At 44.1% G+C, this 22,556-nt stretch overlaps 2 protein-coding genes across 13 annotated transcripts in view; one reads left to right on the forward strand and one right to left on the reverse strand.

The window, feature by feature from the left end:
- The first annotated feature begins 2,065 nt into the window (after nucleotides 1-2,065).
- Nucleotides 2,066-7,922, forward strand: LOC115342876 (anterior gradient protein 3-like). The gene is made up of 8 exons (XM_030018072.2): nucleotides 2,066-2,109; nucleotides 2,203-2,349; nucleotides 3,409-3,472; nucleotides 3,840-3,892; nucleotides 5,060-5,136; nucleotides 5,641-5,704; nucleotides 6,380-6,463; nucleotides 7,605-7,922. The coding sequence occupies exons 2-8, from the start codon at nucleotides 2,211-2,213 to the stop codon at nucleotides 7,652-7,654; spliced, it is 531 nt and encodes a 176-aa protein (XP_029873932.1). The 5' UTR covers nucleotides 2,066-2,109; nucleotides 2,203-2,210; the 3' UTR covers nucleotides 7,655-7,922.
- Nucleotides 7,923-10,872: 2,950 nt separating this feature from the next.
- Nucleotides 10,873-22,556, reverse strand: part of USP40 (ubiquitin specific peptidase 40) — a 40,595-nt gene continuing 28,911 nt past the window's right edge. For 9 of the 12 annotated variants that reach the window (XM_030018070.2, XM_041124328.1, XM_030018067.2 and 6 more), the window contains 9 exons: nucleotides 21,961-22,035; nucleotides 18,481-18,607; nucleotides 17,429-17,523; nucleotides 16,056-16,174; nucleotides 15,587-15,652; nucleotides 15,140-15,350; nucleotides 14,923-15,018; nucleotides 13,960-14,054; nucleotides 10,873-13,538 (listed from right to left, as the gene is read on the reverse strand). In XM_030018070.2, the coding sequence (XP_029873930.1) occupies nucleotides 13,430-13,538; nucleotides 13,960-14,054; nucleotides 14,923-15,018; nucleotides 15,140-15,350; nucleotides 15,587-15,652; nucleotides 16,056-16,174; nucleotides 17,429-17,523; nucleotides 18,481-18,607; nucleotides 21,961-22,035 (993 nt within the window). In that variant the 3' untranslated portion in view covers nucleotides 10,873-13,429. Of the gene's footprint in view, nucleotides 13,539-13,959; nucleotides 14,055-14,922; nucleotides 15,019-15,139; nucleotides 15,351-15,586; nucleotides 15,653-16,055; nucleotides 16,175-17,402; nucleotides 17,524-18,480; nucleotides 18,608-21,960; nucleotides 22,036-22,556 lie in introns of those variants that run through there. The other 3 variants (XM_041124330.1, XR_005932678.1, XM_041124333.1) reach the window with 3 other exon arrangements.

The following is a 22,556-nucleotide window of genomic DNA, read 5'->3' on the forward strand; positions in this document are numbered from 1 at the left end:
TAGTTGTGTTTGGTGTATTGGATAAGACCCAAACCATGATAAGCAACCTGGAAGCTGTAACGTGTTTACTCTAAGGAGTGTTAATGGAAAGGCTTGTTTGATTTATTCTGTTACATCATATAAAAAGAATTTTTGCAATTAATGGGTGTATGGTGCACAATCAAATTTCTTTTATCAGGAGAAACACTCTGAGTCTATTGAGGCCATGTAACATATCATGCCCGCAGGTACAGTGTGCACCTATTTGATCTGCCCTTCTGTAGCTGAAATTGAAAGCAGTAACTTTCATGAGAGCTGGGTTTCTACTAAGTGTCACTTTGTTCTCTGGATCCACCCCACCTTTTTGTCTTTAAATTTTGTCTGTGTGCTAGTTTCCTTTTGCCAACCTCTGCTAACACTGTCCATGCTGGCTTTTATTTCTTTTGTAATCAGAAAAGCTCGTTGTTCAGAGCACAGCAGCATACTTGCATTTTTATAGTATAGTTTTGCAAACGAGCAGAGCTTTTGAATATTACTGAAATGACCATCCATCTTCATCTGCACAACTCAACCTCCCCATGCAATTTATATCCAGATTTCATGCAGTACCATTCTGGTTCAAGAAACCTGCGATGTTTGCACATTTCAGCAACTCCCTATCTACTGTAATCCTCAGCCTCAAGCTAGCAATGTGCTGTAAGTCACTGGCAGCGCTCCTGAGCTTGCTTTGTGACCCTCCAGGTCTGGATACTGCCTCTTCACCTTGCAAGTGAACTGGAGATGAAAACCACTAGTTAAATATGAGAACATATACATATATATATATATAACCCTCCAACGCCTGGGAGCCAGTTCACTGGCTCAATGAAAAGGTATAAGGAGGTGAGAACAGAGGGCAAGTCAAAGGTAAGAAGAGGTCTCTCCTTTCCCATGAGCCGTGCTGGCTCCAACCTCTCCTTCTGCACTGCGGACTCCAAAGAAGAAGGGTTTGCCTCCTTTCTGTGATCACAGCCATTGCCAGCCCCAGGGTCTAGCTGGGAAACAGCCCAGGGCTGTTGTCCTTTGTCATTCAGGCAACAGAAGCAAGCACTGAAGTTGAAAGTCCAAGTCCTGCTGGACCTTAAATACAGGCAAACGCTGTTTCTTCAAAAAGTGCCAAGGAAAGGGATTCGCACACAACAGCATTAGAACAAGCTTTCCTCTCGTTGAGTAACCAAGCATTAGAAACACAGGGAATGCAGTATTTCCAGCCCTTCTAAAACCCTACTGTGACCTCCTGACCCCATATGATGCACTAAAGCCCACCCTTTGGGACACCAGAAGGGGTACTCACAAGGAGCCTTTCTCTTACTCAGCACAACAGAGCAGATAGAAATAAAGACTGCAGTATGACTGCATACGGAAGCAGAGCTAGGATTTCCTAACAGGCCTGTAGTTGGTTCCACAATGGAAATTATGGTCATCTTCACTTGATACAACAGGAGTTTTGCAAAGAGCTATCAACCCTGCATGGAAAGGTGGTGTTTATTTCCTTAAAATTGACGATGGGAGAAAACCATCTCCTTAGGCTGTGACGCAAGCCCTGTTTATCCCACAGAGTTATGCCTCATATCCTTGCATGGTCCTTTCATTATGCTGATGCTCCCTATTACTGCTACATGGTTCAGTTCACATCATGTTGTTTACATTGTGATTTCTTATTTTCTTTAACTTTTTTTTTTCCTTACAGGAACGTGCATTCTGCACCACTCTTGGTGTGAAGGGTGTCAAGAGAGGTGTATGCATCCTCTCTGTATCTCTCAGTTTGACTCTGAGAGACTTCACTGTACCTGGAGACCCACAGTTGACCCCCAAGGAGCTAGGTGTGTCTAGCATAAACTCTGCACAAATGCTTTCATAAATCAATATACCTTGATTACAATCATGCATGTTGCTGGGCTGACTGAAGAAAGCTTTTGTAAAAAGGTTGTTCTGCCCCTTGGCAGGAGCAGGATATCCTGGAATTTCAGCTGACGTCCATACCCAGCTATTGTATTTACAGAGGTATAAAGAGACCTTGCCTTAACCTGGGCCAGAGGGGAGAGGCTGCAGCAAGGACACTGCTGTCGAGGCGTCAGCAGGAGCTGCCAGGTGAGAGACCAGTTCCAAGTAAATGGCTCTTTATGAGACTGTCTCATCAAGTTCTGCCTGCCTGAGTTGGTCCTTTCTCTCTGTTGTTGCCAGCCAGAAGCATGCATGCCTTTCCGTTCCTGTGTTCCCTCCTTCTCTGCAATGGTGTAACGGTTGCTGCACAGAAAAAGATCCAGAAGCTCCCTGATGAAGAGGAAGAAAGCTCAGCTCAGATACGGACCCCACAGACTCTCTCTCGAGGTGAGCGACTAGGATGCTTAAGGCAGTTCTGAAGCACCTGTACTTCCCTGTTGCAGTGGCTAGTGTGCACCTCCACTCATATATCCAGGCATGCAAATATCCGAGAGCAGCAGCTGGGAGATTCCCCACTGTGTTACTATTCATCAGAAGCAGAAGCCCAAACCTACCTTTCACAGGTGCCATTTCCACTGTGGCCAAGAGCACCGGTGCATTCAGCAGGGGAGAAGTCCTCACGCTCTGTGCTTGGGAACAGCTACAGGTGCTTTGCTCCAAACCTGGGCTGGGGATGGGGCCAAGAGCCGGGCTGTTACACCGGCTGCTGATCAGCTGCTGGATCAGCTTTGCAGAGGCTGAGCTCAATAGGCAGCCCCATCAGCAGCCCTTACCCCTAAAGAGGCATGCCATGTACGCAGGAGACCATAGTCACATAGCTAAGCTGCAGCCAGCTCAACCCCTCTGCTGTCTGCTTTCCTGCCAGCATTGTAGGTCAGGCACAGGCAAGCAGGTACATCCTCTTCCTCCCTGGGGTCTCCTTTGGGTGATGCAGGGCATGAGCGGGGTGCTGTAGCCATTGCAAGGGGCTCCAGACTCAGGTCCAAGCTTTGCTCCATCAAGCAAGATCCAAGCACCTCATGCCAAAAACACTCTTGTATCCCTACCCTCCCTAGCCCCCAGCCCGTTGAGCAATCCCTTACTGCAGGAAGCCATAGGCAAGCAGCAAGCCTGGTTCAGCTCTTTGGGAGGGTGTACGGGTTCAGGGAGAAACTGAGGTTCAGCTTTTGAGTGGCTGGAAATACCTGTCTAATCCTAATCCTAATCCGCCACCTAAGCCCTATCAAGGCTGGGGTTTCATGCCCCTTCCCTATCATCTGTTTCTTTGCACCTTTCTGCTTGGGCCTCTCCTGGTACCCACAAACCACCCTGAGGGTCTCGACACCCTGAGGGAAGGTGCCTAGTTTGTGCCACCCAATTACACGTGCGGCTCCAGATCCCCATTCTGCAGAACATCTTCATCCATACTGACTAGCAAATTAACTAAGGGTGCTCTGCTCTCAACAGGCTGGGGAGATGACATTGAATGGGCACAGACATACGAAGAAGGTTTAGCACGATCAAAAACCAGGTAATCCTCAATTCTTGTTATGCCTTTTGGTTCATATGTTTAACTGCACAGAACAAAGCTATGCTCTAACATGATGTTCAGACTGTGCCTTGTATTTTCCTGTATGGTAGGGAGGCTGTACAAGATCTTGGTGAGAGCTTACCTTCCAGGAGCTGAGCAAATGCCCTTGCAGAGCGTCCAGTGTTACCTTCTCAGTGATACACCCCTCTGTACGTGGCTGTGTTCACACCTCCCTGCTAGCCTGGCTGCTATTGCTCTCACAATGTAAATATATCCCTGGAGCAACTCAGTGCCTTAACACTTTGCAAGTGCAGTCTGTAAGAGGTCTGAATTGCCTCCCCACTCCTTTCCTGCAATGTCGTTTCAGCAAGAAGCCACTGATGGTTATTCACCACTTGGAAGAGTGTCCTTACAGCCAAGGTGAGCAAAGCAAACCCTTCCAAACCACCTGGGGGATCCAAATCTGTCAGTGCTCATTCCTTAAAAAGCATTTGAGCACTTGGGGTGAAGCCTTTCCAGCACATGCAGGGAAAGGGAGAGACAGTAAATCCACTGGGGACCCTTGAGAAGAGCTGGGGAATAAAACAGTTGTAAAGTTTTTCTGGGCAGTAACATGCTCTGGGTCAAAACTTCCCTGGCTACAAAACAAGCAGGTAGACACCAAGCTTTCCTCCTTTATCCTCTTTCACACCCCTGATCTCCTGTCAGTTCTCCTTCCTGCCTACTCCCAACTCCCTGGGCCCCAGCAAGCATGGAAATCATCAGCTCATGTGATTAAAGCTTGGGGAAGTTGTATCCCCTCAGAAAGAGGCCCTGAAAGTAGACCATATCAAGCCAGTGAGGTTAGGCATCACGCTGCCTCCCTTGCATAGTTTTATACTGTGGCTTTGAATAAAAGGGAGAGTCAGACACCAGGAAAATTATCTTTATAGCCTCATATTCACCGATTCACAGGGACTGCAACATGCCTTTATTGGCGTACTTTCATCTGCAGACAAGAACTTTAGAAGTGCAACAGTTTACAGCCTTGGAAAGCTCAAATCATCTTCTGGCCTGCAAGAGCATCTGCTACCATCTGTTTTATACACTTTCCTCTTACTCTTATGAGGCCTCCTGCCAAAAAGTGTGTCAGACCACTCACTATCACTTGATAACCTCCTCGGTTATCGAGAACAAAGTGAGGTTTGTCAGGGAAGTCTGGCCCCACCATGTCTTATGAAAGTTCTGTAAGTATTTGTTCCCCCAAATGCATACAGCATAAATTGTGCAGACAATTCACATGCTCTGTAGTAGCAGTGTAGTAGACAGCCGAATAAAGCCAAGCTGTATGCATTCATGACCTGTTCAGCCCCTGGGAAGGAAATATGTCTGTACACCAGCATTTCAGTTCCTCAAGGACTAAATGTCTTTTGCATTTTACTTTACGAGAACCAAGTCCTCCATGCTTTGTGGGACATATGCGTATCAAAGTGGTGCCGGTCATTTACTGGGTGTATTTAGGATCAATATAAGATGTTGCAAACCCATGAAAAGCAGTGATCCAGATTTTTTTTTCCCACCCAAGTAATGTATTTCTCTTTCTTCTAGCTTTAAGGAAAGCATTTGCTTCTAGCCCAGAAATCCAGCAGATGGCTCAGGAGGACTTCATCATGCTCAATCTGGTAGTAAGTTTGTATTTTAAAATATTAATTGAAATGTTTACTGGGGAGTGGAATAAGCCATATTAAAAGCAGAAATGGATTCACTTTGCACAGCTTTGAAGTTGTATTTGAAATTCTCTTTTTTCTCCCACTTGTCTGGGGATGTACAACAGGGTTTGCAAAACACCAACGCAGTTCCTCCTTGGAGAGAAGGCAGGGCGACACTGCCATACACATGTATGCATACTTACTGGTATGGAAATACCATTTTATATACTCCAACCACAGGTAGTATTCTGATAAAAGGAAAAAATACTCAGTCATCAGGCTTTCTGAGTTACCTGCCTGCGGTTTCTGTCCTCATCCCCAAGCATCTAGGAGGGGACAGCTTGGACAGACCAGGGAAAGTCCCTACTTGATCACACCAGAATTGTCAGTTTTTGGTAGATGAGGCAAGCTCAGCTGATTCAGGCCATTTCTAGCGCTCAGACAGTTACCCGTCACTAAGAGGCTATCTAACTCCGACAGCATTCCAGCAGTGATGACAACATGGCACCTGATGGCCATTACGTCCCTCGGATCCTCTTTGTGGGTGAGTCTCTGGGGTCAGGGGAATCATCACTGAAGCTAGAGAAATAACCCAGACTTTCAGAGTGAACAGCTTAACCACACAAATAAAAATTGGGCCTTATTTCAGCGTACTTGAGCAATCAGAGCTTAAGTCAGGCACCCAAAACCACTACCATCTTTTTAAAAACAGGACTGTGACAGTCTCGTTCCGCTAGTGGAAATGAACAGCATGTCACTGCTATTAACTGCTAACATATATCCTTTAAGAGTTTGGGCCTGCCTACGTGACTCTGTGCCACAACAGCTGAATATAGCCTCTTACTCCCAGCCTGTCCTCAGATGAATGACAAATGCTCTGTCCAAGGGCAGAGCAAAGGCCCGTCACCAACCGTGACCAACAACTATACAAAAGGCAAACTTACCATCAAACTGCTGGGTATGAAGGGGACAATGGGCAATAATCTTGAGCCAACAGACAAGGCTTGTGCGTAGAGGATCTGTTCATGATGAGTTTCAGAAGTAGACTTCATTAATGTACAGCTGCTGAAAGCCTGGTGCTTCCAGATGTACTTTTCCAGCCATAAAAAGGCCAATCAACACCATTTTAAAAGGCTTTTATCCTCACAAAATTATTCACCACAGCCCCACTTCACAAAGCCAGAGTTGCTAATATCTTGTACTTTTTTTCCCCCTCAAGATCCTTCAATGACAGTTCGAGCTGATCTAACTGGCAAATATGGGAACAGGATGTACGCTTACGAACCAGAAGATATTTCGACCTGTGAGTGAAATGGGCACTTTACTGATCCCTTTTTAGCCATCTCAAGTTTATACAAGACAAATGTCGTTCAGGGAAGAGGGTATAAGAGAATCTTGAGAAATGCTGGATCTATTTCTGCAGTAAAACTTGCTCAAAGTCCTTTATAAACATGAATGAAGTAAATTTAGTGTAAGTGCCTTCTAGGAAAAACCATTGCTGAATACTTCTGAAGAACTGGGCAGTAAAGTATGGTGAGATTGTCCTCAGTCTCTGAAGCAGGCTGGCAGAGTTTCCAAACACTGTGGAAGTTTGGCCCCAAAACCCCACCTGTGTCAGTTCAAGGCACTTGCAGACTTGAGTACGCTGCTGCTCTGCTTCATAACCTGAACCGCAGAAGCTGTTTCAGTACTTCTCGCCCTAGGGGTAACCAAAGTTTAAAAATACATATTCCACAAAGGCTGGAATTAATTCCTAAGGCTTGATGTCTCTGCACTCCCCTCTCCTGGCTGGCCACTTTAATAACACTTTGAGAATTGTATGTTTCTGAGGTCTCGATCCCCAGATTATAGCAAATTGGGATAAGCCAGATTCAAAAGCTGTGGGTAACAGAACAAACCACTTCCCACATACAAGCAGCTAACAATAACCCTGTGATCTGGGTTCACAGTCTTTTCTAGTTTTTCCACTCCAACAGCACACAGACTTTTGTCTGACACTCAGACAAAGCTTTGAACCTCATGGGACACCTGCAGAATACAGAAAAGAGCATCTGTACCCCCCACGAACACCATCAGATGAACTGGTGTATTCTAATGGCATTCTGACACTGGAGCATCGATTAAAACACAACATTATATACACTTTTGCCACCAAGAGGAGTTAATGAAATAGTCCAAGAGAAAGAGCGGGGGGTGAATTAATTTCTCCCAAATCAGTGTCTGAATATTTTCTAGAAGCCAATCACTAGTTGCAGTCAACACCTGTTGCTGAGACAAAATAACTAGTCAAAACTACTCATTAAAATTGAAAAAAAAAAAAAAAGTTTTTTTAAAGACCTTTTAGAAGTCTAGCTATCCAGAGTGGCTTTAATTTCTGACCTTAAGCTGTGTAGACGTAGGAATCTTCCCTGTCATCCTTAGTATCTGCAGTGCTTTCTCCGCAGTGATTGAAAACATGAGACAAGCAAAGCTGCTTCTGCGCACAGAGCTCTGAGCCCGGGGCAGCACCGACTTGCACACACGTGCTGAGATGACAGCCCCGGGAGTGCCGAGCGATGCAGAGCGGCACACGCGGCCCGTCCTTGTGCCTCCCCTCGCAGACCTTTGTCAAGAAGCCACGGTCACGAGAACTTGGTGCAATAGATACACCCACTGATTTTTAAGTAGCAGTCTATCTTAATGACTTTACAGTTATCATTAATAGAGGAGAACTGTCTTTTGTAGCGTTCACAACCTCTTCTTTACCCCAACTGGTGTCATTCTAAAAAGGACACTTTGATTATAAATACATTTTCTAAGTTTGTCTTGCGCGTACCTAGCTACGTTGTACTTGTTGCAGTCATTTTTCCACAGCACAACTTCTTTTTTTTTCCTCTTCTTCTTAAGCCGTAAGTCTTCTAGTTTGAAAGGCTTTTAGTATAGTGAGAAACAAAAGCATGCAACCATATGTGAAGATGGGTTTTGTATTTTCATTGCTTTGTGAATTGCCATGCTCACTAATGTGAATTTCAGAAAATGGTTTTATTATTATTTGTTAAAAATTTTGCTGTATAATTCAAACAACAAAAATAAAGGAGCAGCCCATTTCCTTTCCACATTTCTTTTCCTTGATTTCCACATTATTTTATGTGCACGGCCATAATAAAAAAAAAATTGATACTCTGCAGAACTGAGCAAGTCCCTCTTATCACAATGTGGCTGTTAACCAAGCGCATTCAGCCTCCAGCTGGGCACACTGAGTCTATGATATGAAAATCAAGAATCTGTAAATCACTGCAAGTAAATTCTGACTGGGGAATCATTAATGGCCCTGAAACCCACCCCAAAGGAAGATACGCTTGATGTGTATGTTGCAGCTACAGCTGTGCTGTTTCTGCAGTAATCATACTAAGCTTAATTAGCTGGATTAGACAAACAGGCATCGGTTCAACAGAAACTATCGTGGCTGCACCTACTTACAATCCAAAAAACAAAAACCCCACCACAGCCTGTCCCTGTCAGGAGCATCCCATGGGAACAAAACAAAGCACACTAGCTAACAAATACCTTTCTTTTTTTGAGCAAAAGGGCTGGTGGGTGGGAGGAAGGTTAAACTTCTTTCAGCATTAAGAACACAGGTATAATTCACAGAAGTCACCTGGGAGCTGTTGCGTAAGCACAGGCTGCTGGCAGGGGCTTACAGTCAAAATGTGGCTCTGAGCAGCGATGGCAGCCAGAGGAGATGGCTACGGCAGCAGAATTACAGTGCCCTCAGCAGCTTCTGTGTGAAACGCAGAAGACTGCGCGTGTTCAGAAGTGATCAGCGATTCCCTGTGATCACCAGGAAAAAGAGAATTAAAGAGGAATTTGAAGACAAGGCCTGCAGCAGATTGAGCCCCTGGGAGAAGTTGCAGATGAGACAAATAAAAGGGCAAATAAAGACAGGGATCAGCCGTAGGGGAGAAGAGCAACCCTGGGGTTACCCAGCAGAGACAGGAGGGCTGGTTGGAGCTCAGAGCAGAGGTGGGAGCAGTTCAGAGAGGACAATGATGGGCTGAGTACTGCCACAGGACCCGAGGTGGTCAGAGAGGGGCATCCTGGCGGGTACCTGCGTGAGGGAGGCTGCCGGCACAGAGGGGCAGAGGGCACCTCAGAGCTCAGTGAGCAATGCCGGCATTGCTCAGATGCTACCGCAGTGGGCCACAGAGGAAATTAAACACGGTTAACCCCTAGAACGAGTAAGAGTTACTTAACTGCAGTAAAACTTTTCAGCAAGGAAGCAAGCACAACAGCCTAAGGCCAGTTTTGTTTTCTTTTTTCTAAATATGTTTCTCCCCAGTGATTAGCAAGGACATTTTAGCAAAAGCAGGTGTTTAACCTCTACTGATCACCATCTGAAATACGACCACCAGAATTAAAATCTGTTTGGGCTGCAGTTAAAGTTTATAGGAAAGCTTTGTAATGCAGGAATTTATAGATGCGTTAACCACGAAGCTGATACTCTCTTTGGAAGAAACCCACAAACTAGCAAGATCGATGCTCTTACAAGGCACAAACGCCTAGATCAAACAGGAGCAGAAGCAGCAGTACTTGCAAACCCCATTCAATAAACACAGCTGATAGGCCTTCACTGCCTGGCCGTAATAAAGATCCACGGAAAGAGCTGTATCATTATCACATCCTTTGCATTTATCTGCACACAGAGCTGTGCTGACCAAGGGTCAGCCAGAAAACAGAAAGATAACAGTTTAGTTGTTAGCTTTCCATGCACTGACTCCAGGGCTGGGAGCTCGCACCTCTTGGTCTCTCTAAGCTTGCTTGCAAACTCAGCTTGGTATCGTTGCCTCCAGATGTTGTGGCCTTGGATACTGCAAGGTCTGAAGATTAACTCCTCAATTACAGGCAATGTCAGCAGAAGTATTGGCAAAATCCCAAAATTGCAGCTAACCACGCTGGAAGGCATTCCTGGCACCCCCCTCCCTTCAGCTTCGGGCAAACAGCCAAAGCAGCCAGCAACTCCCAGAACCAGAGAGCTTCTCCTGCACGCAGCTTGCAGCCGCCGTGTCAGAGCTCACCTGCCCCAGCTCCATCCCTCTGCGCCGTTGCTCCTCCTTCTTGGGGTTTGTACCTCCAACACCCCTCAGAACGCAACAGCTCTGCTCAGCCGCCGCTGAGGGAGGATTGAAGTGAGCGAGGACTTGCTTTTTGTGTGGGCCACTTCCTCCTGCTCCATAATCGCTTCAGCAAACTAGAATGAGTTATGAGGAAAAGGAAAAGAGCTGAACACTTGCTCTTTTACAAGGACTGCCCCAGGAGCAGATACAAAAGATAACCATTCCTTAGCAATCCATGTTTCTTACTCTATGCAGAGCCACAGTCCTCTAGATGATTTATGCTAGTTCCCTTAAAAAAATAGACCAGATTAATATATTTGTGCACAAACTAGGAGCTGGAATACTGGGAAGTAAATACTAGACCATGCTTTCTGAAGAAGAGGAGAAACACAAGCTAAAAATCACTTTAACTTGCACCAAAATCCCAGTCCTCTAACTGAACCCAGGTCTTTGTACAGCGCAACCCCAGCCGGGTTGGGGAAAATTCTCAGAGATCGGAATGCTGTCTTAGGAACAAATTTGGAAATTAAAGCTTAATGAAGGTTGTGCCCCATCCAACGTTAGAAACCAATTCATGCTATTCCCGATCAATGTATTTAGTGAGACATAGACAGACAAATCAAATAGAAATTACTTTTTATTTTGTGAAGAACACTTGAAAAATAAAGACGAAAGCTTTTCCAGGCTTTGGAATATAACCATCATAAACCGTGGAATCACAAAGACTCCATTTTAAAAAGGTGTTCCCTCTCCCCACCCCCATTTTTAATGAACTCTCTCATTGTGGAATGACCCACAATAGTTTTAAGGAAAAAATAGCATTTTGAGCCAACATTAGAAATAATCCAAGATTGGTTCAGTGCAGGCGCTGCTACATTACACTTTAACAAAGGCACATACTAAAATCCCCACGTTAGCACATGGAATCCATATTTAGATTTCTCCAAACTTCGTGTTTTCAAGAAGAGGCTAGCGTTATTAACAGGTAGGTGGGAGGGCTGAGGTCAGTACAGCTGTCCAGCAAGGAACTGGAGGAATTAAAGTGACAGCAAAGTAAGTGCAATGCAATGAAATAATCTGCAGACACAAACCTTTCTTGCTTACCTTAGTAATCAGCAGGTGTGATCATTTTTGGCTCGCAAGAACACTTGATACGGAAGAAGGCGATGCAAAATAAGATGGGGAAAGCAATTGGCTGCCCTCACCTTAGTCAGAAAATCTATCCATACTACTAGGATTTCAAGATTCAAGTAAAGCCTACCTACAACCGAAACAGTGAGGAAATTAAAATATCCTCCTCTTGAATGAATCAGCCTAAGAAAGCACAGAAGCACCTGCTGAATTTTGAAGATATGCAATGAAATAAATAATAATCATATGCTTCAAAGAGCTTTTGACTTTTTTTTTTCCTGATAGCTGAGAGTGTCAGTTTTTGTCTTGAAGCTGTCTGAAATACCAGAATATTGTTAACCTATAAAAGATAAATGAGAGATCTTCTCATATTAGCCAAAATTTTAGTAGTCTGCTGTACTGGCATCTTCTACATATACACAAAGCAGGTTAAACGTTTATGGTAGTCCCCAAAAGTGACTTGTATTTTGTTCTCTCATTAACACAGATTTAACTAAGGATACCTCAGGCTTTGTTCAAAAGCTATTTTTGAACAATTGCTTTGCTCATTTCAGAACATGTTTCCGGACATTTGTGCAGTTCAACAAAGCTCTGCAGTGTGTTTGAGAGCAGACTTCATGTGATACGGCAATCCATTTGCACAGGTTCCCAGCCGTTAACAGCCAAACACGTTAGATGCCACCAGCACGTCACTGCTGCACAGAAATGCTTGTATGTTATCTGCCACTGTTCCATTTTCGCCTTATCATTCAAAACATGTTTAGAATTTGATTGTAAACAATTAACTCCATCAAGAGTTTGGGTTAATCTGTCAGTACTAGTTGTGCTCAACGAAAATTCTGAACCTGATGGGAAATTAAGTTATGAATAGTCACATACAGTGGGGGGAAACACAGTTTAAGTATTGTAAGCATTAAAAAAGTTTTGATAAAGATGCTGAAGTGTCAGATTCTGGTCAACCCCAATTCCCAGCCTCAGGGGTAAGAAAAATATGGTCTCTCATCAGCTAGTTACACACGTTCTCATTCTTGAGATCCAGTCTCATAAGCACTCGGTAAACATTTTACTTAATACTCAAGAACCTTTGTTACTGAGTTCAGCTGGTCGTCAGCCATATACATCCCCTTCTGTTACGGAGGCTGTAAATCAGCTTTGTGACACCAAGAGAAACTTCTTCCGAAATGTAACAAAGAATATTAGAACAATTGAAAAAATAAGAAATGAGGGAAAGTCCTCTGAATAAGAGTACTGAAAATAAATACAAGCCTTTTTCTTGAGTACAATAAAACCCACTTAAGATCAAAAATCAGATCTGCCAATTTTTTCCATCTCTTTTGTTTGTTAATGAAGCTTATGGAAAAAAAAAAAAAAAAGCCCTAGCAATTTTAAATATATAGGTTACCGCACTGTTGTTCCATATCGCAAAAGGTCTTCAGGTTTTAGAGCTTGACAGATTCTGAACTTACTCTTTTTTTTTTTTTTTTTTTTTTTTTGCCAATTCAGTACACTTTGTCCAGAGATTTTCACATTTCCTTCATTCCTGAAATCTGACTCCAGCTACTACAGACTTAGGTTTATATATAAAAAGACAAAAACAAATTCTGGTATCGCTAGTAACTTCAGTGACCAGAGATGAAAAACAAAATATCTAAAAAAAGAGATGTTTATGACTGCATTAAAAACCCAGCAACGCTGTAGTGATGGTGCAAGACATCAGCATCTGATCAAAAAAAAAAAAAAAAGCATTTAGGGTGATTACTAAACAGTCACCAAAAGGTTATACAATATATTAATCAGCCTTCTCATGGATAAAGTGCATTTACCTAGCCTGAGAAAAAGTACCACATGGATAAAGGGATGCTAAAGCACTTCCCCCAAGAGAGACTAGAAGAAAATCAGAGTTATCCTGAAACCTATATATCCAGTTTGTCTCAGTGATTCTTGAAGACACTTCAGGAAAGACCCTCTTGTTGGTCCAGTTGAGGTACTCCAAGCCAACTGAGTACATAGGTAGTATGGTCTGATCAGCAAATCATCTCCTGGTGCTATCTGAAAACACCCACGTTGATAGAAAGAGCCACTTCTGGTTTACGGTGCTTAATATTCAGCTTCTCCTCAGAGAAAACATGGTCCTGTAAGCGTTCGGCTTGCCGACTATTAAAAAAAAGAGAATTTAAGATGCCTAGTATTAGAGTTGAGCCTAAGCGCCAACAGCACCACAAACCTGGACTGGAACTTGATTTCCACTTAGTTGTAAGAATGACCTTGCAAGCCCACATTTACAACCTGTGCAAGGCCAGTGCAGCCAAGCAGTTCGTTTTTCATCTCCAGAGGCAGGGACAAATGTTGCAGTGTGTTGCAAGAGCAAAAATTGCGGCTTGGTGTAGGAACATGGCACTTAAAGCCAAGAGTTTGAACTACCTGAGCACTTCCTTCAGGACTACTGGAACTGTGTGCTCTGAGAGCACCAAGCAAGCACTGTCGCAAAAAATTATCCAAGTATCAAGCCAGTCTGAAAAGCAGCCAAGAACAGTTTGCATATTTCTAAAGAAAAATAAATGTAAATACTCAATACCTTTTCTTTTTTTGTAACACAAGCTGCCTTTGTTTCTCTTTTCCAACGTCATCTCTCACTGTGCTGAAGTCCTTAGTGTCATCAAGGAGAAGATTCTGTTGTGAAAAATGATTGAGTTTATTAGCTTATACTTTTCATCTACCAAAACTTTTTCCCACATGTTACTCAGTTTATGCAATTTATTTTCAGTGCATCTCCTCTAGCTAGTTTTACAGCAATTAACTTCATGTTAATTAAGTGAAAAAATTCAAAAAGGCAGAAAAGTTTTTTAGACTCCTCTGTTCAGTTTTTGCATTTAACAGTGAATTTGCCTTATTCAGGGACTTCTCTAGATAGTCCAATGCATCAGGATAGGGCATCAGAGTTTTTTGCCTACTGCTTTAAAACCCAGCAAGTATGTTCTTCTGGAGGTCTCCTAAATAAGCCTCATTCCTAATTCAGAGCTCAATATGCCACTGTGTAATTATTTTTTAAAGAATTAAATAGATCTGTAATAATTCTTTGGAAAATGTAATGGGTTTAAATTTACAATACGATTTTTAAAGGGCACTGTTCTTGGATTTTACGCTGAGTTGGGAAAAAAAAACAGTCAATAAAATGAGGGCAAGAAAAAAAATCCAGTTTCTTCTGGGTAGTGTTCAAGTGTAGAGCAGGAACTGACTGCTTGCACTGGCTGAGAGCTGCACAAGACCCTCTAAGGTATTGCCCTCTAGTGCCAGTACCATGATACAAGGGGAGAAGCACAAAACTTCCATCAGACTGGCTAAGAACAGGAGAAAAAGAAGAAAAAGCACCAGTAGCAACAATTTTCCAGTCCACACAATATGTTGTCCAGATCCACATCCCAGTACTTTCATAGAGATGTAGCAGGATGCAGGAAAACCAGCAAGAAATTAAGATACTGCAAAGGGGACAGTGCCTGAACCCAATCCTTGTGCAACAATTAAAGCCAAGTTAATTTACCTTCACCCCAATGATATCTCCATCTTTCAGGTGGTAAGGCGCTGACTGTAAACTCTCCTGTTTTTTCTTCCGTTTCCTCTTTGAAATTTGCTGTGTCTGAAAAAAAATCAAAGCAGATTTCCAACATCTGCTTAAATATGCTTGCTCAAGAACTGCAGCACAAACCAACAAATACTTCTCTCAAACAACGGTTGGATTCTGTCATTCCAGATCTTACCCAGCTAGATATTGGCAGCCACTCAAATCTTTCAGGGAAGTATTTGGCTATTTCAATTTTATCTACAGGGAGACAATAGTGAGAAGCCACTTGTTGCCTCAGTGCCCAGGTTGTGCATTCTTTGGAGATATCCCACACCAAATCCGTGGAGTCATAGTAGTCCCTCTCCCCTGGTATGCCCATCTGGACTCGAAGCAGCAGTTCATGGGGGCTGTCATCAGGAAGAGAAAATAGAGCGGTTTTGTGAATCATGCTTTCAGAATCCAGAATTCCCAGTTTTCACTCCCTCCCGCCCTCCCTTATTTTTGTTTGTGGAAAACAAAAAACAAGCTCCAAAGTCTTCTTGCATACTGACATCTGTAATCCTGACAAAGTATTTAAGTTAAAAGGTGCTCAATTAAGTCTCATCTCAAATGCACTGCTGTAATAAGTATCTTGAGATCTTACCCCAAATGCTCTTCTTTTTGCAAAGGTTCTATGCAGATTTCCACTCTGGCACCCAGCTTATAGTCACTGAAAACAAAACAAAGATTATATACATTTCCAACCATATATTCTAAATTCCTGAGTAGATAAATCACTCTTTTAGTCAAGTAGACCTGTGCTTATCTGGAAAACCAAAGCAAGAGGCTATTGGAACAAAAATTAAAAACTCAGAAAAGTAAAAAAATGGCATTTAAAAACACCTAATATAAAGCTTAGCAGAATAAGCTTGGTATGATCTACTTATGCTCACACCTCTCCCTTCCACAGCTCTCGAGTCAAAAAACGTGCTCAGCAAAAAATTGAAGTAACCAGAAATGAGCTTTCTGTTGACGTTTGACTGAGCTGATTTATTTCTCCACCAATCCATCCCACAATCCAGTCAACAGCCAGTCTGTTGCAATGCTACTTGCGTGTTCAATAAGAAACCTACTTGAGTTGCTGCTTGTTGTTTCGTAAAAGCTTGGCTGGGCGCTTACTGTCCACTGTCCATGCTCTGAGAAACGAGGGCAGTGGGACAATCTGCTCCTGGCAGCATAGTAATGTCATAGCCTGAAAAAAGAAACATTTCTTCAGTAACTTTAGCAGCCAGTCTCCTTGGAAAAAAAAAAAAGAAAACCCATTTATTAATTCTCAGTGCAATACTAAAGCAATCAGAAATAGGGCAAGGTATGAAGATTTATTCCACACCAGCTGTTGCTTGTGACTTACAGGTAGGGGCTATGATCAACATAGTCACTCTTCAACCTCAAAGCAAGTTGGACTTCACTCCCTCCCAACATTTCTCAACTTAACTTACATTTCAAAAGTACCAAATTTCTTTTTTTAACCAAAAATTGTATAACTGGGAGGGAATGAGGCTGACAGAATCATTACCCCAGTCTCTAGCAGAGTGCCAAGCAAGCTCCTTTAAGCCCTTATCAAGGACACAATACTCTTTCCATGCTACGACAATTCTCCTTGTTCACAAGATGCAAATGGTCCGTTTTTCATAGCAGTAGTTTGCCAGAGACTGAAACTGAAGTCGTACCCAAAAGAGTAAGTGTTGGTATGGATCAGGATCAGAATCAGATGAGATATCCTTTCCCATGCAGTTTAAGTAGAACAACCAACTGGCTAAACAATAAAGAGCCTTGTGATAGGATTGTTTCATGTCTTTTTGTGGGTTTGGGGTGGGTTTTTTGGTTGGGTTTTTGGTTTTTTGCTTTTTGGGTTTTTTTTGGTTTGTTTGGTTTGGGTTGGGTTTTCTTCATGTATTAAAATCATACTTTTATGGTTAAAAAAAGCATAAAAAGGCACCTTAGTTTCTGGCCAAAGAAACTAAGCTATACCTTCCTGAATGACAAACGTGACCTTCTGTGCATCAAAAGCAATTCTTTATTCATTAGATTCAGCATACCAAAAAAAAAAAAAAAAAACAAAACGCAGAAAACTAATACAGTAACAATGTGGAAATGGAAAGTGGCTTTTTAGGAAGTGCTTGTATGTGTGTGCTTCTCATGAAGAATTTTTTCATCGTGAAATAACGATAGGGCTGCAAGCCAAAGTTCTGGATGAAGTGCAACAAGGCTTTTGCAGGTCAGGACACATGAGAGGTAGAATGGCAACTGCAGGGGACATACTAAGGAAATCTCTGAGCTACATGCTCCAACTGCCTCTTGGTACTTACCACTGAACATGGCATATAAGCAAATGCCATATCAGAACATACTGGAGACAAGGGAAAAGGAAATAGAAAATAGGTATTAATAGAGATCAATTAATCACAGTGTTGCTGTACATTTCCAATACAGGAGAACATCTAACCTGCATCTTCAGATCTTCCAAAGAAGCTTCTCCTGCTATTTCTATACTGCCAGCATAACAAAGATCCATGTCTGTGTGGATGTATTCTGGTGAATCTTTAGATGGGGGGAGGAAGAAAGAAACAACACAAGAGTTAACATGACTTTGTTTATCGTCCTAAGAGATAACAGTCACTTCATGGTGAGATTTCACTTGGAGAAGGGACCTGACCTTTTTTTTAGGGGGGGGGGGGGGGGGGGGGGCAGTTCAAGAAACATAATATACAGCTGATAAAATACATTCTGTTAGTTGCCAAACAGGAAGAGTTCAAACAGATCCTATACATCAAATTTTAAAACTAAGACCAGTTATTCAAATTAGTCTTAATTATTGGTTATGACTCTGAAATGTAGAGTGTGCTGCAAAGAAAGTTAAAACTGCAGAAAGGAAAAATCAGTTTGTTTCCCATTTTCCAATTCACAGTTGTCCCCACTTAATTTTCTTCTTCTCAACCCTCACTTGATTTTCCTACCCTAGCTGGTTTTTTATTTGGATTTGACCTTTACAAGAAGAATCACAGGTTAAAATACTGTATGTAACGTCTTTTATGCTGTGTAATATTTACTCATCGCCCCTTTTACACCTTCTCAAAAAGCAACATAGCCTGAAGTGAATTAAGTATGATATTAGGAGCCTGGCATTTGAAGCCAATCACCTCTATGCTCATTGAGGAGATGCTTTACAATTCGGCCACTGCATCAGGTATGGAGAAGCCATTTTACTTACTGACAAATAAAGAGCCCCTGCTGCAAAACTCAGTGGAAGTCTTACCCTTGACCAAATATAGCTAAGGAACATCAGAACACTACCTAGCATTCATGGCCTTGTAAAAAGTTGCATCTGTCTCCTAAGTGGCTCCTTTCCCATAAACTTGCTGAAACTTGTACAGTCACTCATCGGTTTCAAAAGCATTTTAAGGCTTTGGATTAAAATTTTGGTTTTGACTCAAAGCTCTCGGTGCAATCACAGACAATCAGGCCATACGATTCCTTTCAAAACCAGATCAAGCTCACCTCCTGTAGGAGACACCTGCAAAGCATCCATCTTGCACGTCATCCCATTCACTTGGTCTTGTGTGTTCTCTCCATGTTTCTTATGGCTTGAAGACTTGAACCACCAGATGGGTATTTTCAGGAAACCCTGAAAAGTGAACAGAAAGTACCAGGTAGCTTCGGTGTTCCAATGCAGACGATGAAAAATTTTACCTTCAGCTCAGGAAGAAGGAAAAGACTTGTTCAAATCTGAGCTTTTGTAAAGGCATGCTTATTGGCATTCACCTATGATCACACATCACGAACTCTCACTTCCTACTTTTACAGGGACTAGAGTGAAAAAAATACAGCCTCATGGAGCCTAACCTCACCATCCTGGCTCTGCTGTCATGGCATCTAACATTACAGATGCAACTGAGTGACACTTGTTGTCTGAAGATTTGGACATAGATACAACCTTGCCAGAGGAAGCTGGATTCATCTAAGCTCACCAACTGCAATGCTACTCTGCTGCTTCAGAAGCTACTGATGTTCTTACCTGCTCTGCATGGCCACGAAGGGACATTAAATTGATGATACTTCTCCTTTCCTGACCAGGAGAGGTTGCTTGCTTTCAGATGCAACTCTGAACTGGGCTATTAACACCCACTGCGCCGCTGCTGTAAGCTCTTATCCTACGTTTTTCTTCTGAGAACAAACATATTAAAAGTATCTAGTTCTCCTTTATGAAGCTTTATTCACCATGGACTTGCCAAGATCCATATTATCTGCCCATTGGCTCTTGCAAAGTCTTTTAGCCTTGTTTCAACTTACAATGCCCTATACTTCAGGGGATAGAGCAGCGGGTACAGACCCATGGTTTTCCATGCCTCTTGTATTTGCTCATTAAGACAGCATCTGTGCTTATTTCCCTCCTTCCCCTCCTCAGATATAGCTGGGTCACAGTCTGAGGAAAATGTGCCAGGATGTGAAGACAGCCACGTATAGGAGATTTTGTCTACGCAGGGCAAAAATCTGAGCTTTATGTAATCCATACAAAGCATAAAGTTCAGATGCTTTATGAACAGTATTTGTGAAGAACTCCAAAATTTGCTGGACAAACTGGAAATCTTGTAACACCACTATATCTCTGCAGAAAAGCTTCAGCACAAGAATCATGAAAACACAATCTATATGACAACACAAGTTCAGAGGGAAGAGGTTGATGGAAATGGGGACACGCATACCACAGGTGTCAAACTAGATTAGGACTGTAGCTAGTCCTGTAACATGCCTTCAGGAATAATCAGTATCAGTGGCCTCCCGTAACTCCCTGGCAACCGTACCTAGAAGATACCTCTTGGCAATGAGCAACAGTTCAAGTCTCTTCTACAACCCAACTGATGTTATGTTTGAAGATATTCACTTGCAAGGAACCCCTCCGACAGGCTCCTCGTGTTGCACTGGCACCGCAGCCCCAAAGTCACCAGGCTCTCTCTTCCTCTCTCCCTCACGGCTCAGTGCAGAAGAGATGGCACCTCCCCATGCTCCATGGGGAGGGCTGGGGGACAAGGGCCCACACACTTGGCAATTGGCAATTCTTTCAGGGAGCGCTGGGAGACCTTGCTCAGGGCAGCTGCGCCTCCCTTTCCCGCCTGTGGGCTGTCGGGATGCTTTGCCCCCTCTCAACCGCTGACAGGCACGGGGCACTGCGCCACTTGCAGGGAGCTGGGTGGGCAGGGGGTCACTGAGGACCCCGACCCTCCCGGAACACTGTTGCCACCATCTCGCCCGGGGCACCCTGGGCATGGGATGAGGAGGGGGCTGGAGCCCCGGGCACACGAGGGCAGGCGGAGGGCAGTCCCCGTGCCCAAGGGGCAGCAGAATCGCACAGGGGACCGATCCCCAGCAAAGGGGCTCTCAGCCCTCCAACCCGCCTCCTCCTCCCACATCAGGGCATCTTTCAGGCCACAGGCCCCCAACTCCCAAAACAGACATGTGCGGCCATATGCATCGCCATCCCGTGGCCTCCTGAAGTCACAAGCCGCCTCACTGCCTTCTGTTCCGGGCCCTGTAAAGAGGGGACCCCGGCAGCTGGCCCACAGTTCTCTGAGCTTCGAGGCCCTCTCCTGCCAAGAACGGTTGGTACCAAGAGGTCTCGCGGCAGCAAGGCGGGTGGCTGAGAGCATGAGCCGGAGAGAACAGAGGCGGCTGCAGGAAGCGTGGAGGAAGAGGAGGCGGTGTCAGAGGGGAGGCACTATCAGCTGCACGGGCTGACTGTGCGGGGCCCATGGAGGTGGATCCACCCGAAGACCAAGAAGAGCCGATGGAAGCGGATCCACCTCCAGCACGGCTCCCCTGGCACCACTACACCAGGCCTCCCCTCCACGACAGCACGCCGACACCAGCGCAGGAGCGCCCGCCCAGCGCCCTGCCGCCGGCCCAGCCTGAGAAGGAAGCCAGACCCTCCGCGGCGGTGCACAAAGAGCAGCAACGGATCAAGCGAAGAAGTCAGAGAGGCGGCTCTTCCCCTGCGGAAGCAGACCACCACAGGTCTGCCAGGAAGAAGTGCTGGCCTTCAGCATTAGGGTGCCTTCTAGCTGCTTCGTTAGGAGTTCTGCTCAAGACTTGTTTACCGCCCATTTTTAAAAGGCCCCGTAAAACAAGAGAAGGAGCAGTAAAGGTGCTTTCCTCCTCTCTTATTTGTACTCGGGCGACTGCAGCTGGACGCCTCTGTCCCCTCCTGGTCTCCCCAGTCCAGGACAGGCACTGGTGCGCGGGCTGTGGGCCCAGCCCAGGGCCCTGGAGACGGTGAGGGGCTGGGGCAGGCTGAGGGAACGGCCTCTGGTCACGGGGGTGGTGAGACACTGGAGCAGGCTGCCCAGAGAAGCTGTGGATGCCCCATCCCTGCAAGAGCTCAGGGTCAGGTGGGACGGGGCTCTGAGCAACCTGATCTAGTGAAAGATCGGAACTAGGTGATCTTTAAAGGTCCCTTCCAACCCTGACCGTCCTATGATATTGCTTGAGGTTTGTTAGCAAAGAATCTTTCCGTTTGGATAATCGTCGCTGACAAGAGGATCTCCCGGTAGGGCCCTTTTCAAACGCCATCCTCAGTACAAATCTGAACTGAAGGCAAACACTTAAACTCCTCTTTTTTTATCACTTTGTGAGGAAGTAGTAGCACACAAGTTGTGCCTTCGCAAGAACCTTGCATGCCAGAAATACTGATTTCCTCCAGATCTGTTAACCTTAACACACTTCTAGGCAAAGAAGCTGCAATGGGAAAGCCTTCTGCTAGAGAAGTTGAAAGAAGAATAAATATAGACAGACTAAGAATATTATAAGCGTTGACTGAAATCAAAAAAGCTGTAAAACTGCAAAAAGCATTGCTCATTACGGCCGACCGGAATTTTTCCAATGGAAGTATTTTTAAAATCAGCAAGGGAAAAAAAGAAACAACTATCATATCCAAGTCTCCAGACACTGTCAACTGACTAAAGAACACCATCTCGCTCATTTTACCTTTGCTGGAAGTTTTCCTTCAGTTACAACCAAAGTATCTCCACTGCAAACATTAAGTTCCTTCAGAGTGGCATTCTGTAGGAAAAGCAAGCACAGTACGCTTGTAAGTCTACATGTTCTTGTGCTTTGTTTTCTAAAGTATACATTGGCAGTTTTTCAAGCCATGCTTGCCAAAGGTCCAAGGTGTTTTGCTTTTCCACCGAAGAGCACAGAAATACCCATTTAACATCCACTGCTTGGAGACAGCTTTGCAGCTGCACGCAAAAAAGTGTTGCACCTACAGGAGTCTGCTCTGCAGGAGTCCTTCCAGTGCATCCCCTTCAGCTGTGGATTTCCTTTGCACCTCCGCAGCTGTCCAACTGACACCTCATGCTTCTTTGTAGATGTATCTTTAATGCATGGTAAGCCTAGACTTTAGAAAAAGCTATGTGGATATGGCTTAATCCTAGTCCCTGAACACAACAGGCAGGTGCGCAAGATTTGCATTTTAACCATAGGTATCCCAACACTATCTTCATAAAGCCCTGTGAAAATAAAACAGTGTGTGTACTAATGTAGCACACACAAACCCCCCACGCATTTGCTTTAATGCAGTT

Source organism: Aquila chrysaetos, chromosome 6 (assembly GCF_900496995.4).
Source record: "Aquila chrysaetos chrysaetos chromosome 6, bAquChr1.4, whole genome shotgun sequence".
Classification (NCBI taxonomy): Eukaryota; Metazoa; Chordata; class Aves; order Accipitriformes; family Accipitridae; genus Aquila; species Aquila chrysaetos.